Raw genomic sequence first — 17,991 nt, 5'->3', positions numbered from 1 at the left:
GGTGCTACTGTAAGTAATGTGTCGCATATTAGTTTAACTATTTGATCGGTAATACATTGTTGTAAGTTGATGACATCTTTTCTCGTATAGTTTGATTTGCTGTGTAAATCTAACGTGAAGTTTAAAAACGTTTCCCTTAACTTATTTCTTATATCTAGAGTATCACTTTCACTGATCGTAGTTTTCTCTTTTTCTTCATTCACAATTCCGGACGTATCCATGTCGTTCATGCTTGTAGTGTCCACATATTCTTCTCTGTCGATGTCGCTTTCTGTGATGATTGGGATTTCGATATTGGCGTAAGTTGTTTCATTATCGGTAGCATTATTCGAATGAAATAATCCGGAATGGTAGGTATTGATGTGTCTTTTGAAACGATGCACGTTTTGAAACGATGTAGAGGGTACACATGCTGTACACGTGTATTTGAAGACGGTAGGTGTGCCATGGTAAATCATCAAATGATCGAAGAAAGTTGGAATCGTCCCGAATGGAATTTTACACAAAAAACAGTTCATGCTGTTGTTTCGCGGTTCTCCAAAAATGCGAAAAGTTGTAGAAGTTGGCTGTTCATTACTTTCCGCGTATAGTTGATCTTGTAGAAGTATTTTGCAATGAAGCACCAAAGTAACTCGCAGCTTTCAGGGAAGTTGTAATTCAAAGCGAACTTTAGCTTCACTACTAGATCCACGCAGCGCAAGAATGATGGTAGCTTAAACTGGAGCTTCGCGTTTACTACATAGAACCCTATCAGCTTGTTGATCTCTCCAACCAAGAAGATGCGAGGTGAGAATTGAAAATCATTCGCTTTGAGTTCCTCACGCAAATTGTCTACTGATTCCAAAAATTCTTCTTCTGTTTTGAATGCAAAACACATATCGGTTTGCGCTTGAAGAATCGTTGGCAGCTTTCGTGACGATGTACGAACTGACTTAATGACACCATGGAAAATGGTACAGCAAATGAAATCTCGGGTATCTGAAATGTAAACGATAGTGAGAAAGAAAGTATGCTTTAAAAATAAGTTTATTCATTGTACTACCTTGAGCAACAGATGTTTCTTGAAGATGAGACAGCAGTTGTCGGGAATAATCGTCCTTTAATCCGTTTAGATTTACATAGGCTAGGAATCGTTGAATGAATCCTTTCCAAGCGTCAAAAATATTGGTAGGATTATTCAGTTTTCCGTAGATAACATCAAAGTCTGCGTCGATCTGAAAACGATTAAAGATTAAATCATGTTTTTTTTATTACGTTCAATAAAATACAACCAGCAAGTATCCATTTTCATCCATTAGTCTTGGCCACTCCTTTAGTACATTTGTCTTGTCTCCGTCTGTATCCTGCACAATGGTTCGTATGCGTAACAAAAATGATTCTTCCCAAAACTTTGAGACTCTCTCAGCCGGTTGTTGATTATTTCGGAGCCAATTTTTGAAAGAATTCTGTTTTTCGATATCTGCTGGTAGACTATTTAAAAATAAATGAAGTTAAGTAAATAAAATCAGAAATTACCTTCACCAGATAGAAGTAGCGCCTTCGCCTTGATAATCTTCCAATAATCGATGTCTGTATTTCGATGTTGTTGCTTTTCCAACAAAGATTTTTTGTTCCGGTTATGAAAGCGGTCATATATGAGTCCAGTGGGATGTTTTTTTTTCCAATCGTACAGTCTCGAGGATTATAGTAGATTTCCTGTAATAGAGATAATTGAATGAAATGGTAAGGTTATTAACATTAGACTGAATTAAGCTTCAGTTACAGCCAATTCTGGAGGAAACCGCTCTGCGATGCACTGCGCAAATTTGGCCATATCAGTAAGTGTAAAGTAGCGTTCATTTGCAATGTAGTAGTCTACTATGATGTGGGTCAGATATTTTCTGTGCTGCGAGTCCAATCGACGATGCTTGTCGTGGTAATGCCGGACAATCTTTCCTTTTTCGTTCCTCTCAAGTATGTCCTCTAGAAGGTTTTTCGTTACCGATGTAGATAATAGAGGGTGTCTTGACGGGCCAGGAAGGCAGGCCCTCTCCAGGGTAACGTCCTTTTGGTACAATGTATTTTCATACCAATTTTGTAACTTCTTTCTGAGCGCATACTCATGGCCCGTCCACTTAACAACAGAAAAAATCTCTTGCAACGCCACTTCATCGATATCCTTTAGATATTCGACTGTTACGCCGTGTCCTATAGAAACAAAATTACAACCATCATGCTGTTCTGTAGACAGCTTCAACCCATCTTTATTAGGGAATATAAAAGTTGGAAGTATCAAAGTTCTTCATACAAAACATAATTAGATCATTTCCAAATATAGATAATAAAATTTCATGAAGATGGGTTTTGTTTCAACTCCCGAACTTCCAACTAGAAAACACCCGGACTAGAAAGCTTTCCATGAGCGTAGTGTAAAATATGCAAACGGGAACTCACCGATTAAGATTGAATACACGGATGCATCCAATCCCCACTTATTCACAATAAGTGAACGAAATTCTGGAATTTCATCATGTTCTGAATGTAGAAAGCATAATTTAGAAACATTAAGCAAAGGTAAACAACATTCATAATATGAGAACCACCTTCAACTAGTGCTGGATCTGCTAGAATCTCATCGATTATAATTTCCACTTTTTCTTCACCGTTAGCGTCCATAATTAAAACAGGATTTAAAACTAGATAAAAAACACAAACCGTATCGAGCAACTTGCAAAATAAAATGACTATTCAATATGGCATTGTCATGAGCCTCGTTTGTCGGATCATGAGCAAGGGACAATTTTGGCGGTACAAATTATCGCTATTTTGTGTTTGTTTTTACTATGTGTATGGTGAACCTGACAACAATGCGTTGAGCAAGAATACATGTCATAGTAAATTTCACTACATAAATGAGTTCAATTTGAATACAAAGAAACTGCGAAAATGACTATGACAAACTGCATTGGTGAATAGTACTTTTTTCAACATTTACTGTATTTTCAACAATATATTTCTTTATATTGACTGATTCTGTTAATGGTATTTCTAAAAATAATTTGCTATTTGTTGTTACTACAACATTTGTTTCAGTGCAGGGATCTTAGTATCAGTTTAGGGTACTTCTCAGTAGTGTGTCAAAGACCTTACTTTAAAAATAATCAATGAACTCTCTGGAAGTTTTCTGGGAACGTAGAAAAGCTTGACTTTATTTTCTGAAATTCGGAAAAGGTCATAGATAGGTAGAATAATGATAGCTTGAAAAAATATCAAAAGTGGTCCGTCAAGCAGCTTTCGTGTGACTTTCTACCAACTATTCCACAAAACTAAACCAACAAATTACTATTTTTTTATGAAATACACAAATTTTTGCTACTTTTCTTAGGCAGAAGAAAAAATCTCAAAATATTGTATTTTTTTTCCTTTGGTTTGTTTTTTCCGTCGATTTTGTTTTCCGTGCTGAGCACCAATGCTACCGACGTGCCAGGAAGGCAGCTCCCACACCTGGACCCTACCTATCGTCCCATCAACTCATGAATCGGGGACCAACGGCTTTACTTCCCATCCGAAGGAAGGCATGATCAGAGATGTTATGCCTCAGAACATCCCGGCGGCGCCGACTGGGATTGAACCCAGGCCTGCTGGGGTGAGAGGTAATCACGCTTACCACTACACCACTGGCGCCGTTACAAAATATTGTATTATATCAAAGTTCGGGTGGTAACTAGTAAACGTCATTTACGTAGAAGTTAAGGGAATTTTCTAGAAATTAGGAGAATCTTGTAGATTGTTAAGGAAACATTTTATAAGTGATAGGAAATTTGTACAAGTTCAGAAAACCAGTAGAAATCCAGTGAACTGCCTAGAAGTTTGGGAAATTTTGTATGAGCCAGGGATCGTCTGGATGCACGCGCACAGCTCAAAAAAGATTGTGTTGTGCGTTGTAAAGTCTCCTGAAGTTGATTTTTTTCTAGAGCAAGATGCCAGAGAACAGGCTTAAACTAGAGTCGGTGTATAATGAGTCACGCCAAGAGCGAAGCCAAGTCTACCTATTGAACTGTCAAACCGGCTACCTATCGTGCAAAGTAAACAAGCATTACGATGCTATGAAAGGTCCACGAAAGGTATTGCAATTAAATATAAAATATAATCGAAGAAATGATCATAAACACGCCGGGAGCATTACATTTGTCATGCGATACGTTTTGTAATTGTCAGTAATGAGAATTTCTACTATTTTTCGTTAAGATAAATTGACAAAATCACTAATTTAATGATGTACTACAGACTTTAGTTTTTTTTCTTCGCTAGAAGTCATTTGAAGTTGATGCAGAAGTCCTCTGTTGCCAAGTGAAAAGAAAGGGAATCTTTCGAAAGCCGTGATGCGAGTTCAACTGTTTTTCTCTTGGCGTGACTCATTATACACCGACTCTAGCTTAAACAAGCTCATTACAGCTAAAATACTACTTTTCGAAATTATTAAACTATGAGATACTATACCTACTAATAATTTTTATAGTAAGATGCAAGAAGAGAAGGTGAAGTTTGTGGATGCGCAAAAGGGCGAGCATAAACGACAGTGGTCGAACGGGGGGAACTTAAAGCCCTACACACCGACAAACCAACTTGACAGCACATAGAAGCTGCATTCAAATTCTTGCCCAATACGCCATATTTAAAATATGTTAAACCGCTATCTACTCATCCGATCGCGTCATATCGTGAACCAGGACATTGGTCTTCTTTGACAGATCTGATCGCCCGTTTGACAGATCTGATCGCTCATTTGACAGATCGAGTTACGGACAAACGAAAAAGTATGGACGTCTGCCAAAAGTTGTTCTAATCGCACCGTCAAAATGCACAGATTTGCTCAATTGGAACAGCTTTTTTTTTAATTTTTTGGTGACAGTCGTCCATATTTTAACTACACTGAAAACAGTCCCATGGTAACCACTAGAAATACTCATAAGTGAACCCTACACGATTGCTTTTATTGACGATTAGTATTGTCAAAAAATTCTATATTGACGTCAATACATCGAGATTGACAATATTTCTGAACTCGCGTCATCAATAGTATTGTCAATAATTCCCCTTCGCGTCAATATATTGATGCGTGTGGGGTTTGCTATAGGGAGAGATAAGCGGAAGGAATGTTTTGTTTGAGCCAAATGAACTGTCAAAATCTGAGCCAATCGAACATTCCCATTAGAATTTTTCCGAGGATTTCTTATTCTTCTAGATAAAAATCGAACAGAAATTCAATCACCTTTATGTTTCGTGTGCTTCTCAAATTCAACTAGTTTTTTTTAATAAAAAACAATATTCTTACTCTATTGATTGATTGATCTTAGTTGGTCAACTAATAGCAACAAGCAATGTGCAAAATATTGCCATTGCCAATTATTATTTTGCACGTAAATCGAATCAAAAATAAAAGTCATGTGAAATGCTACACTCTGAAAATTCTTCACGTCCGATTGACGTGAAAACATAGGTGGTTTTCGTCCACCCTATTTTTCACGTAACTTATACCGAAATTGCACGTAGCCAATCAAAATTCAGCTTCAATTATCTACGTGACTAATAACGTAAATAAGACCTGATTTCCACGTACTGCTTACGTGATATGGGGGTGAAAACTACTGGACATCTGGTAACTTTTACGTGACATTCCGTTTGGTTTAAAATACTTTTTATGTAATTTGTATGTGAATTTTTAATGATAACAATCGGAAGTATGTATAGAACGAGTCAATATTATGCAATTTTATCGGGAAGATATAAATTTCACGTGTTTAAATTAATACTTATATCTACTCATAAAATTGTACAATATTGACTAATTGATTATTATAAGGTAGAAACGTGTATGAGTTTTTTTTATTTCTGACAAAATATTAACACTTGTTGCAGACTCAAAATGCTGATGTCACCGTCTGAAATTATAAAACTAAAAAAGGCTACATATAATCATAAATAAATTAATATAAAAGAATCTAATTACCGTCCAACATTTGCAACAAGCGCTGAGGAATTTTGAAACTTTGAAGAGGTCTTCCACAACGCTCGGTGACGCCATATTGATTTTTTTGCGTACCTGAAAATCACGTAAATCTCGTTTCACGGAAATATCGAAGTCCCAAACACACAAACACAAATACACTAAATATGTTAACGTGAATATACGGTCAATTTCACCAACATTTTTAGTGGACATGACGTGTAATGCAGATCAAAGTTACTAACGTAACGTAACATTTGAGATTTTCTAAATACAGATCAGGTACGTGATATTTCACGTAAATCGGACGTGAAGATTTTTTAGAGTGTAGCTTCTAGCAAGGGTTGCAAGATTATTTAGGTACAAATCCCTGCTGCCGAATTGTATTTTGTTTTCTCCGCCCATCTCTTCCTCTGAGTATTTCTAGTAACCACTACCACAAACGAAGTGACAGACGACTAACTGGCGAAGAAATCAATTAAAATAATGTGGTTCGCTGTAATAGAATTTTCTTAGAAGCTTTTGCCATCATCCACCAGATGGGATAGTATTTTTGTTTTGATTTGAACATAGTTGGTTTTGTGTGCAATATGATCTTTGACAGTGTGCAAAGAGTGTATCATTTTGTCATTTTTTTTTATGCATTTCAGTTTTGAGTAGAGTGAAAGAAATAGAACCAAAACATTCTAGTACAATCCATTAGTAGTGTTGCCATGTGGTACAAGCCAGTAGTAGCAACAATCAATACGAAACTAACGATTTTAAATTGGCTCACCACTTTAGTAGCCTATTGGTCCCAAGCAAACGATTAACGTACCCTATTCTACTTGAAATTCTATTACTACACTATGTTTGTTTTGATTCGCTATGAAAGTTTGACAGATAACATCAGGGGTGTGTGGATTCATGCAGAACATGCAGGGGTGAGTGAAATAGCTTGGGACTGCTTGGGACCGTTGTTCTGGTACTGAGTGAGCCAAAAATAATAATGATTTTCTTCGGGACCCAGTGGTCTTAGAGTTACCTCTATGGTAGTAGTGGCACAAACGAAGTGACAGACGGAGCGGCTCGAAAACTTTGGTGACTAACCTGCTATTGCAATTTTTCAGTGTACCACATGGCAACACCACTACTACTGGATTGTACCACATGGCAACACTACTACCATAGAGGTAACTCTAATACCCCGTTCACATTACAGCGTATATCACGTGATATACGCTGTCTTGCAATGAGCACTCGTACATCTAGTTTTCACTGGAAATCCTATGTATGAGTGCTCATTGCAAGACAGCTTATATTACGTGATATAGGCTGTAATGTGAACGGGGTATAAGACTAGTAGGTCCCGAAGAAATGTGCTCAACTTTTTGGCTCAGCTCTGGTACTATCTTCGGTCCCAAGCTAATCGATTCACCCCTCGAAACATAGGAAAATCCAGGGGGAACGACACTCATTTGGATGTATTTTTTCAGTCTAGTAATTACTTGGGATTTTTGAGGAAAAACATATTTGATGGGATTTTTTTGAGTGTGTCGTGTTGACGAAAATGCAGCACCGATTGAAAAAATAGATGGGATAGATCAGGGAATGGATGTGATGTAAGTGGTGTTAAAAAGTTTCAGAGGAATACAAGTCCGAACGTGAAGAGGATAGGTGTAAAAAGAAGAAAAATCTGCTGCAATGCAGCGTCCATAAATTACGTCACGCTTATAGGGAGAGAGGGCAGGGGTCACCTATATAGTTACGAATTATTAAATAGGGGAGGAGGAGTAAAGCTTTCCGTTACGTAACAACGAGAACATTTTGTTTTTTTTTCTTGATGTAAAGTTTGAAAATACAGGTCAAAAAATGTCTTCACTAAATCTTGCTTGCAAAATGGATATGTTTTAATCTGGGTTTTAATTTTATATCTTGAGATTTTTGCTACGCTTAAACTTTTGAAAAGCAGGGTCTCGATGTTACCTATGATGTTACGCTGATCTTTTGTTTTAAATTTGAATATTAATAATACAATTACCTACCTACACATACATACCGGAATCACAAATTAATTAAATGAGACGGGCGGGGGGAAGGGGGGGGGATGTATTTTAGAGCGTTATGTAATAAATAGAGGGGGATCATTTTCAGTGTAACGTTTTGTTCTAAAAGGGGGGGGGGGGGGTCGAAACTATTGATTTTTAGCGTAACGTAATTAATGGACACCGCCCAAAAATGTTAACCAAAGATCACAGCTCCAGTGCAGAAAACGGTTCCGTATCAAATATGTCGAAACTGCACAGTAGGTGGTTGCGATGGATACTAGGTTCCGGTCATTATTCCCAGCTATATTTGGACGGGAATTTGATTCCCAATATTCTCGCATAGAAACTCCATCAGCCGGTGGGTGTCTTTCTTCACCATTAGCTCTTTCTTATCCGAATCCTTGACCAGTAGCAGCAACGAGTAAAACTTGGGCCGGTTGGAAAAATGACCTGAATTCCTTCTCCACCTGCTTGTCGTAACTTCCATGCTACAACACACAGACACCTGGGCGCTTATCCGTCGAATTCGATCGGTTTGAGTTCGGGAAATGGATGTGCGTTGCCGTCTTCTCCGTGATGCACTTGATGTTGTCCCGCGACCGATTTTAGACAAGTGGTCCGTCATCTTTTTTAAGTTTTCGCACCTATTTTTAGCTGGCATAGCCAGCGTAGCCAGCTGACACAAATGGTGTTTGTTGTAGAGATTGTTGAAAAATGACAGTGAGTATGGCAGAGTGCTTCGCGGTCGACCTGAAAACTTCGAGAAACTGCACGGCTTGCTTGACAATTTGTGTGCATGCAGAAGGGGTAAGTTGGGAATAGAAAAAATAGATAGGATGAATTGAAATTTTGTGCACGTTGAAAATTTTATGAGAGGTTTTGGTAAAAATGGGATAATCCTGAAGTGTCGTTCCCCCTGGGAAAATCGAATAACCCCTCATTTTATCTGTCAAACTTTCATAGCGAATCAAAACAAACATAGCGTAGTACTAGAATTTTGACAAGAATGGGGTGCGGTAATCGATTTGCTTGGGACCAATAGGCTAGTCAAGTAGTGAGCCAATTTAAAATCGTTAGTTTCGTATTGATTGTTGCTACTACTAGATTGAACTAGCATTTTCACCAAATGTACTAGAATGTTTTGGTTCTATCTCTTTCACTCTACTCAAAACTGAAATGCATAAAAAATGACAAAATGATACGCACAAAATGCAAAGACTATCAAAGAATCATTGTACACAAAATCAACTTTGTTCAAATCAAAACAAAAAAACTAACCCATCTGGTGGATGATGGCACAAGCTTCCAAGAAAATTCTATTACAGTGAACCACATTATTTAAATGGATTTCTTCGCCAGTTAGCCGTCTGTCACTTCGTTTGTGGTAGTGGTGTTGCCATGTCGTACACTGAAAAATTGCAATAGCAGGTGCGTCACCAAAGTTTTCGAGCCGCTCCGTGTGTCACTTCGTTTGTGACTCAAGGCCGGCGCACAATGCATACGTTTTCGGGTTTTTTGACAGATGCATGGACTAACTGTCAAAAAACCTGAAATCGTATCTATTGTGCGCCGGCCTTCAGTCTGTTATGCGGCACTACGAATCGAAGTGATTTAACATTGATTTTCAAGTTATTTGCATTTTGAAACACAGTGATCTGTCGTTGAAAAATATGTACTGTATAACACCTTTAAATCAAAATGATTATCATTTGAATCAGCACCACTGTTTTCATCCATTGAGGCTCTGAACCATCTGGTGGATGATTTTAACTTTTGGTTAAAATTTGACAGGTGAAAAGTTATCGATTAACCCTGCTATCCGAGGGTGGTTACTTCTGACAGACAAGAAGTTAAATTTTGACAACTGTGGCTGAGTTCTTCTCGAAAACCGGTCGATCGACAGCACAGGGATTTTCGAACATAGAAAATAACTTTCGAAATGTCACTTTTAACCACAAACGAAGTGACAGACGGAGCGGCTCGAAAACTTTGGTGACTAACCTGCTATTTCAATTTTTCAGTGTACCACATGGCAACACCACTACTACTAGATTGTACCACATGGAAACACTACTACTGGATTGTAATAGCATTTTCACCAAATGTATTAGAATGTTTTGGTTCTATCTCTTTCCCTCTACTCAAAACTGAAACGCATAAAAAAATGACAAAATGATACACTCTTTGCACAAACGAAGTGACAGACGTCCATTGATGTAATATTGTATCTGCTTTTTGCTATTACATCATTATTTCATACATCAGCTTGAATTACATTGACCGATATTACATTTTTTTTTTTGCTGTGTAAGGAGATTTCTATCCGTGTACGTGATACCATATTATTTTTATCAGTGTAGAGGGTTTTTGGGGAACTCTATAATAATCAACCAAACTGGCAACCATTGAGGCACAGATTGAGGTGAACCGATTCAACTTTATCGGCTTTGCTAATAAATTATCCAAATGACGTTTGATTGATGGAAAACAACTTCAGTAGTCAGTGAAAATCGTGAAAATAAGTAGATGTGTTGTGAAACGAATGATTTTCTGAATTATTGGCTTAGTAGGTATTCGCTGAAAAAGTTAGAAAATTTCTGTCAATTTTCTTAAACCGTTGCCTCAGAGATACGTAAGTACCTACAACTACTAAAATTTCATATCTACAAAATAGGTATTTAAAAACAAAATTCAAAAAGTACCTTGTTAGTAGTTTGTTTACATTCGTTTAAAGAGTTATTATTTATTTTCACGTACATTTCGCAGATCTTGGATGTCAAGAAGTACCTCAAAAGATCCGTGTAAATCTTCGGCGTGTCGGATTCAAACCTGCTTGAAAGGTACTTTCTTTGTTACTTGCGACGATTCCAGGTTCTGCATCTCTTACGTAACTTAACCTCGCTTCTCGAACCGGCTTGTCATCACCGTCCGGGTTTTTTTTTATTTTAATCCGGAAATTAATTATTTTCTTCTACTTGTTATCTACAGAGCATAAGTTCGACGAGACCAAATGCTACGATGTCCTCGAGGACATGCGCCAATGTTGCCTGAAATTTCATAAGGTGTCGATTTGCTGTTCCGGGATCAAATTGGAACGTAACTATAGACTAGAGAAGGAAGCAGCCGAACGCGAAAGGCAAGAAAAGCAACATAGCAAGCAATGACCCACGACCCTCGACGTCGGGTGATCGTTCCGAAACGTAACTGGGCTCAACGTAATCCCCGATTGTTTGTTGGTAGCGTAACTGGAACGGCACTGCTGATCTTTTTTTCGAAACCACTGTACGACGCATTCATCGCGGACGAACCACCGATCAGGCGGGAACTACGATCGATTCGAATTGGTCCAAAGTAGCGGGGCGAAGTTTTCAAAATGGAATCCGTGAGGAAGGCTAACCAAAGACTTAGAAACTATCCCATATTGTTGGCCAAGTGTTCGGTGGCCGCTGCTGCCTATGGCGCGTGTATAACAACGGACCTTAATGTAGCGCATAAAACGTGTGATCAGGAATTTCAGCAATTCAAACAGTGCTTACAAAAGGCAGCTAGTGATATGAAAACAAAACTATGAGTGGCGGGGGATCATGTGAACTGATTTTTTTGTGTGTGAATGTTATTGCGAAAAATTAACTAACCAAAAAATCGGAAAACAATACTACTAACACTTCACGTAGTTTAATAAACGAATAAAATTGGTTAGAAATGTGAGTATCAGTATTAATATTCCTTGAGGATCTTGGGGGACAAGACAAGACAACCGACCTCAACTCATAATTGCCTCTCGTTTCAGATAGTTGAGTCGGTAAATCATTCGGACATGATGTCTTTCAAAAGGCACCTCGGCGTCAGTATCGCCATCCGCATCTTTCTCGTATATTACGGTGAGGTGCAGGATAGCTTGTCCGAGATTCAATACACCGACGTCGATTACCGTGTGGTTACTGATGGAGCTAGTCATGTTCTCAACCTGAACTCTCCCTTTAAAAGGCATACATACCGTTACACACCACTACTGGCATATCTCGTCCTGCCAAATCTGCTGCTGCATCACAGTTTTGGCAAATTCATGTTCTCACTGTTCGACATCTTCATAGGGGTGCTAATCAAATGGATCTTACTCAACTGCTATCGTGGAAATAAGATTTCCATCGAGAAGAAACTGTTAAAGCTGGAGACGTTGAACAATCGCAACAAGTATCTCATGAAGCGAAAGAACGAAATCCTGAACAATAGTAATGAATCATTGCCACCGAAGTACATCAGAATGGCTGAAATAAGCGCGTATTTTTGGCTTTACAATCCACTAACGATGGTAATTGCAACTAGGGGAAATGGAGACTGTGTATCTTGTTCGCTTGTTCTAGTAGCGCTTTATTTCTTACTGAAAAATGAACAAACCATCTTTCAGTTCTTCATGGCAGGTTTGTTCCTCGGCATATCAATTCATTTTCGACTTTATCCAATCGGATTTTGCCTGGCGTTTTACCTAGCCACGCTCGATAAGCCGTTGCAAACACTGAAGGATTATCTGCAGGCAGTGCTAATGCCCAGCACCAAACAGCTAGCCTTGGTACTCGGAACAATTACGTCCCTAGCGCTATCAACCGGATTTTTCTACTATCTCTACGGATATCAATATCTCTACGAATCCATCCTATACCATCTGGTTCGGAAAGACACGCGGCACAACTTTTCGCTATACTTCTACCTTCAATACCTGAGTTCCAACTTCGACATCACTCAACTGGAGAAAATCCTCACATTTCTACCACAGCTTGTGCTCATCGTGATTATTACCCTACGCTATGGGAAGCATCGTCAGACGCTGGGCTTCTCCCTGTTCGCCATTGCCTTTGTGATGGTCACGTACAATCCGGTCGTCACGTCGCAGTACTTCGTGTGGTTCCTGTCGCTGCTGCCGCTTAGCGTCAAAAATTTCAAGAACATCGGCATGCGCAAGGCGATCTTCATCCCGGTGATGTGGTTCATATCCCAGGCTGGTTGGTTGCTTCCGGCGTATCTACTGGAGTTCAAAGGATGGAACACCTTCGAGTTCATCTGGATCCAGAGCATTGTGTTTTTCTTCTCCAATATATTGATACTGCAGATGCTGGTGACGAACTACGATATGGCTTATAACTACAAAATCGATTGAACCGTGGAATTATGTATGATTGGAAGGGATTTTTTGTCAGTATAAAATTTTCTAAACGCTATTGACGCTTGTTTGAACATGTGAGTTGAGAAATGCTTTCTAATAAATTCTGTACAGTGTCGTGAATTCACGCTAATTATTCGCTACGCTTGTTTTTGTCCAGTATTCTCTGAACGTCTCAACATGTACTGTTCCACTACCTAGCTTTTGATGTATTCCTTATCGTATGTTAAAATTCTAGTTAATCATTTTTGACTGATTAACGAGACTTAATTCCCTTGTTAAATACCTACATGAATATGATGTGCTTCTCACTGATATCAAATAACTGTAAACTTGTTGGCAATGGTAGGTATTCGTTTGATTACTGAAGCAGCATCAGTATTTCAGTGCCTAGATAGCCTTAGTTTGGATGCATGTCTCCAATTTATCGAGTTTCCTACACTTCCTGGATCGTACTACACTTACTCAAATCATCTAGCTCGTTGCTTGTCACAGATTGCTAAACACCGCTCCCTCTCCTCCTTAGAGCGTGACACACTTAAGGGGATACACCTGGGTGGGGTTAAAAAATCGATTTTGACGAAGGACTACGTCTGTGATTTCTATATGAGGGTACACTTTGTGAAAGCCGAAAATGGAACATGTAACAAAATTATGAAAGATTTTGAACGTTAATAACTCAGCTGCCCCTGGACCAGTTTCAATAATTTTATCACCAATCGATCAGAAATATTCCTACGCATCTGCTAAAGTTAATACTTTACCGTTTTTCAAAACGTAACGATTGAAAATTGCACGAATGTGCAACTGTTGCTATGATAATTAAAATTATCACCGATTGCCTGCGAAAAGCGATTTCCTTAACACAGATTTCAAAGTTGAATTCCATCCGGTTTCAACAAACGGTGTTTATTCAATCACCGTGTGGTGAGTGGTAATGTTCTCAAGTACACAACGAAAAGCTCCCAACAAACAGCTAGCTATCAAGTCTGGCCTCAACCGTTGATCGGATTCAGTTCCAATCACCGTGTGTGGTCGTCGGCATCAGTAGCAGTGCTTTCGGCACGTGGCGTTGAACATTGTTCTCCAGTACACAACGAAAGGCTGCCTGTAAGCAGCGAGCTGGAGCCCACATGAGCATCCATAGAAGGAGGAAGAAGTCGCACCGCTATTGATCGGAATCAAGTAGCTCTTCGTGAGTCGCTGTGGGCCATCAATGCCAAGCGCGTCACCCTCATTCCAAACAACATACAGCTCACCAGCCTAGGGTGTTTAACACCCTAATAGTTCAGCATTACTCAACCATCACGACAAAACGGTCCTTTTCAGGACCACCATAAATTTGTGAAAGGGTATTTTTTTGGACATTTGTCAAGGTCATCAATAGGATGTCAGTTCCCATATCAAGATAGAGCTGGAATTAGGACGTAACAGCTTTTGTAAACAATGACTTCTTTCGATGATGTCTTGAAAGTCTTTTTTCCTGTGGTTTGTTTTTTCCGTCGATCTTGTTTTCCGTGCTGAGCACCAATGCTACCAACGTATCAGGAAGGCAGCTCCCACACCTGGACCCTACCTATCGACCCATCAACTTATGAACCGGGGACCAACGGCTTTACTTCCCATCCGAAGGAAGGCGTGATCAGAGATGTTATGCCTCAGAACATCCCGGCGGCGCCGACTGGGATTGAACCCAGGCCTGCTGGGGTGAGAGGTAATCACGCTTACCACTACACCACCGGCGCCGTTGTCTTGAAAGTCATGGCTCACCCACGCAAATCAGCATCACCATCGGTGGGGTAAGACCATAGAGGTAACTCTAAGACCACTGGGTCCCGAAGAAAATCATTATTGTTTTTGGCTCACTCAGTACCAGAACAACGGTCCCAAGCAGTCCCAAGCTATTTCACTCAGCCCTGCATATTCTGCATGAATCCACACACCCCTGATGTTATCTGTCAAACTTTCATAGCGAATCAAAACAAACATAGTGTAGTAATAGAATTTCAACTAGAATAGGGTACGTTAATCGTTTGCTTGGGACCAATAGGCTACTAAAGTGGTGAGCCAATTTAAAATCGTTAGTTTCGTATTGATTGTTGGTAAGACTTCCTCCAACAATCAATACGAAACTAACGATTTTAAATTGGCTCACCACTTTAGTAGCCTATTGGTCCCAAGCAAACGATTAACGTACCCTATTCCAGTTGGAATTCTATTACTACACTATGTTTGTTTCGATTCGCTATGAAAGTTTGACAGATAACATCAGGGGTGTGTGGATTCATGCAGAACATGCAGGGGTGAGTGAAATAGCTTGGGACTGCTTGGGACCGTTGTTCTGGTACTGAGTGAGCCAAAAATAATAATGATTTTCTTCGGGACCCAGTGGTCTTAGAGTTACCTCTATGCTTCCTCTACCCGACGGTAATGTTGGTTTGCGTGGGCGTGCCTTGAATTCATAAAAATCATCGAGAGAAGTCATTGTTTACAAAAGCTGTTATGTCTAATTCCAGCTCTATCTAGATCAGTGGCGTCCCGTAACCTCACTTTTTATCTGTGCACCACCTGGTTTTGAAATATTTAATGGCATATTCATACTCGAATCGGTTGAAAATACACTTAATCTTCTAGTTTACTCGATATCTATCCATTGCAAGCAATATTTTGATGATTGTTTATGTTTAGAGAGTTGGTGCACAGGTAGATTGAGGTTAAAGAAACGATACTGATCTAGATATGTTTAAATCAAACATACCATGTACTTTAATGTAACATTGGGGGTGCAATTTCAAAAACCAAAGTCGGTCGCGGCATGAAAGTGGTCTGAATCTGATCCAGAGATTATGGATTTTAGTTTTTAATACGGGAATCGATAGTATTTTTTTCTGCAAATCTATTAAAATGAAGGCTTAATCATTTTTCAAAATGTTACTATTGTAACTGTTGCTATGATTATTAAAATAATCACCGATTGCCTGCGAAAAGTGTTTTCCCTAACACAGATTTCAAAGTTGCACTCCATCCGGTCTCACCAAACGGTGTTTATTCAATCACCGCGTGGTGAGTGGTGGTTCACGTACAGTACACAATGAAAGGCTGCCTGCAGCCCACATGACCATCCATAGAAGGAGGAAGAAGCCGCAAAGCTATTGCTCGAAATCAGTAGCTCTTCGTGAGTCGCTGTAGGCCATCTATGTCAAGCGCGTCATACTAAAGAGTATAAACAGAGAGAACTCCGCTCAAATTCCTATTCCTACACAAAACACAAGCTCTCGCTGCTGCAAATAAGATTTTTTATGTAGTCACGTAGTCCTAGATCACCATTGCGTACAACCATAGAGGTAACTCTAAGACTAGCAGGTCCCGAAGAAACGTGCTCAACTTTTTTGCTCAGCTCTGGTACTATCTTCGGTCCCAAGCTAATCGATGCATCAGCTTGAATTACGTTGATCGATATTACATTTTTTTTTGCTGTGTAGAATCACCGACGAACCGACATGCCACAGGAGCATTTCGTTTGTCCACAATAAGAATTGTCAAACGAGCGATTCGAACTTTCAAACGGGCGATCAGATTATAGTCGCTATATTAATAGTCTGGCGGATAGAATTTCGATCTATCAAAAAGCGGAACCAATTCAATATATTGTAGACCAACAATTGAAAAGGTACTATCAACTTTTAAAAACAAAACGTTGATTATTATTTCCTCGCCAATCGAACGAAAATTACCAGCATCATCACATAGGGGAAACTTTCCCCAACCCAAAGATGGTGTTAGTTTGCGTAGGCGATCCTTGAGTCACTCGAAAAGGGTTTCCGAAGTTTTGATCGCAATAGCTGATGAGCTCTTTTCTGTTGTTGGTCGTGATTTGCTCAATTGGTTCCCGAGATTATATCCGCCAGACTAGGAATATAGCGACTATAGATCAGATCTGTCAAACGAGGTGAGACGCAAACCAAGGCAATATAAATTATACGTGGGTTCGTGTCCTTGCTTATGGTATGACGCGATCGGATGAGTAGATGTCGGTAGTGTTCGTATTTTAAATATGGTGTCTTGGGCACGAATTTGAAAGTAGCTTGTATGAGCTGTCACGTTGGTTCGTCGGTGCTAGAATGGGGTACGTTAATCGATTTGCTTGGGACCAAAAGGCTAGTCAAGCAGTGAGCCAATTTAAATCGTTAGTTTCCACCGGGTGGTAATACCATAGAGGTAACTCTAATACTAAAAGGTCCCGAAATAACGTGCTCAACTCTTTGGCTCAGCTCTGGTACTCTCTTCGGTCCCAAGCTAATCGATTCACCCCTCGAAACATAGGAAAATCCACGAGCCTCTCATATTATCTGTCAAACTTTCATAGCGAATCAAAACAAACATTGCTTAGTACTAGAATTTCGACTAGAATTGGGTACGTTAATCGTTTGCCAATCGTAGTGAGCCAACTTAAAATCGTTAGTTTCGTATTGATTGTTGGTAATACCATAGAGGTAACTCTAAGACTAGAAGGTCCCGAAGAAAATCATTATTATTTTTGGCTCACTCAGTACCAGAACAACGGTCCCAAGCAGTCCCAAGCTATTTCACTCACCCCTGCATGTTCTGCATGAATCCACACACCCCTGATGTTATCTGTCAAACTTTCATAGCGAATCAAAACAAACATAGTGTAGTAATAGAATTTCAACTAGAATAGGGTACGTTAATCGTTTGCTTGGGACCAATAGGCTACTAAAGTGGTGAGCCAATTTAAAATCGTTAGTTTCGTATTGATTGTTGGTAATACTCTGAACCTTGACCGACCCACTAAAGACCTC

General features: G+C 39.4%; 3 protein-coding genes and 1 pseudogene across 3 annotated transcripts; 3 read left to right on the top strand and 1 right to left on the bottom strand.

Moving 5' to 3' along the window:
- Nucleotides 1-514: 514 nt before the first annotated feature.
- LOC135701951 (uncharacterized) lies at nucleotides 515-2,655 on the bottom strand (annotated as a pseudogene).
- Nucleotides 2,656-10,538: 7,883 nt separating this feature from the next.
- Nucleotides 10,539-11,319, top strand: LOC135701914 (cx9C motif-containing protein 4). The gene is made up of 3 exons (XM_065222861.1): nucleotides 10,539-10,645; nucleotides 10,780-10,853; nucleotides 11,002-11,319. Exons 2-3 carry the CDS (start codon nucleotides 10,787-10,789, stop codon nucleotides 11,175-11,177), a joined length of 243 nt encoding a protein of 80 aa, XP_065078933.1. The 5' UTR covers nucleotides 10,539-10,645; nucleotides 10,780-10,786; the 3' UTR covers nucleotides 11,178-11,319.
- Nucleotides 11,299-11,597, top strand: LOC135701915 (uncharacterized). Its single transcript, XM_065222863.1, has one exon. It carries the CDS (start codon nucleotides 11,387-11,389, stop codon nucleotides 11,582-11,584), a length of 198 nt encoding a protein of 65 aa, XP_065078935.1. The 5' UTR covers nucleotides 11,299-11,386; the 3' UTR covers nucleotides 11,585-11,597.
- Nucleotides 11,598-11,629: 32 nt separating this feature from the next.
- On the top strand, nucleotides 11,630-13,229 carry PIG-M (Phosphatidylinositol glycan anchor biosynthesis class M). Its single transcript, XM_065222860.1, has 2 exons — nucleotides 11,630-11,717; nucleotides 11,804-13,229. The coding sequence occupies exon 2, from the start codon at nucleotides 11,831-11,833 to the stop codon at nucleotides 13,166-13,168; it is 1,338 nt and encodes a 445-aa protein (XP_065078932.1). The 5' UTR covers nucleotides 11,630-11,717; nucleotides 11,804-11,830; the 3' UTR covers nucleotides 13,169-13,229.
- The last annotated feature ends 4,762 nt before the right edge of the window (nucleotides 13,230-17,991 follow it).

The sequence above is a fragment of the Ochlerotatus camptorhynchus genome, unplaced genomic scaffold (genome assembly GCF_037179485.1).
Source record: "Ochlerotatus camptorhynchus isolate MF236.1 unplaced genomic scaffold, CSIRO-AGI_Acam_v1.1 ptg000180l, whole genome shotgun sequence".
Lineage (NCBI taxonomy): Eukaryota > Metazoa > Arthropoda > Insecta > Diptera > Culicidae > Ochlerotatus > Ochlerotatus camptorhynchus.
The sequence above is the reverse complement of the archived record's forward strand: the minus strand, read 5'-3'. Positions and strand labels throughout refer to the sequence as shown.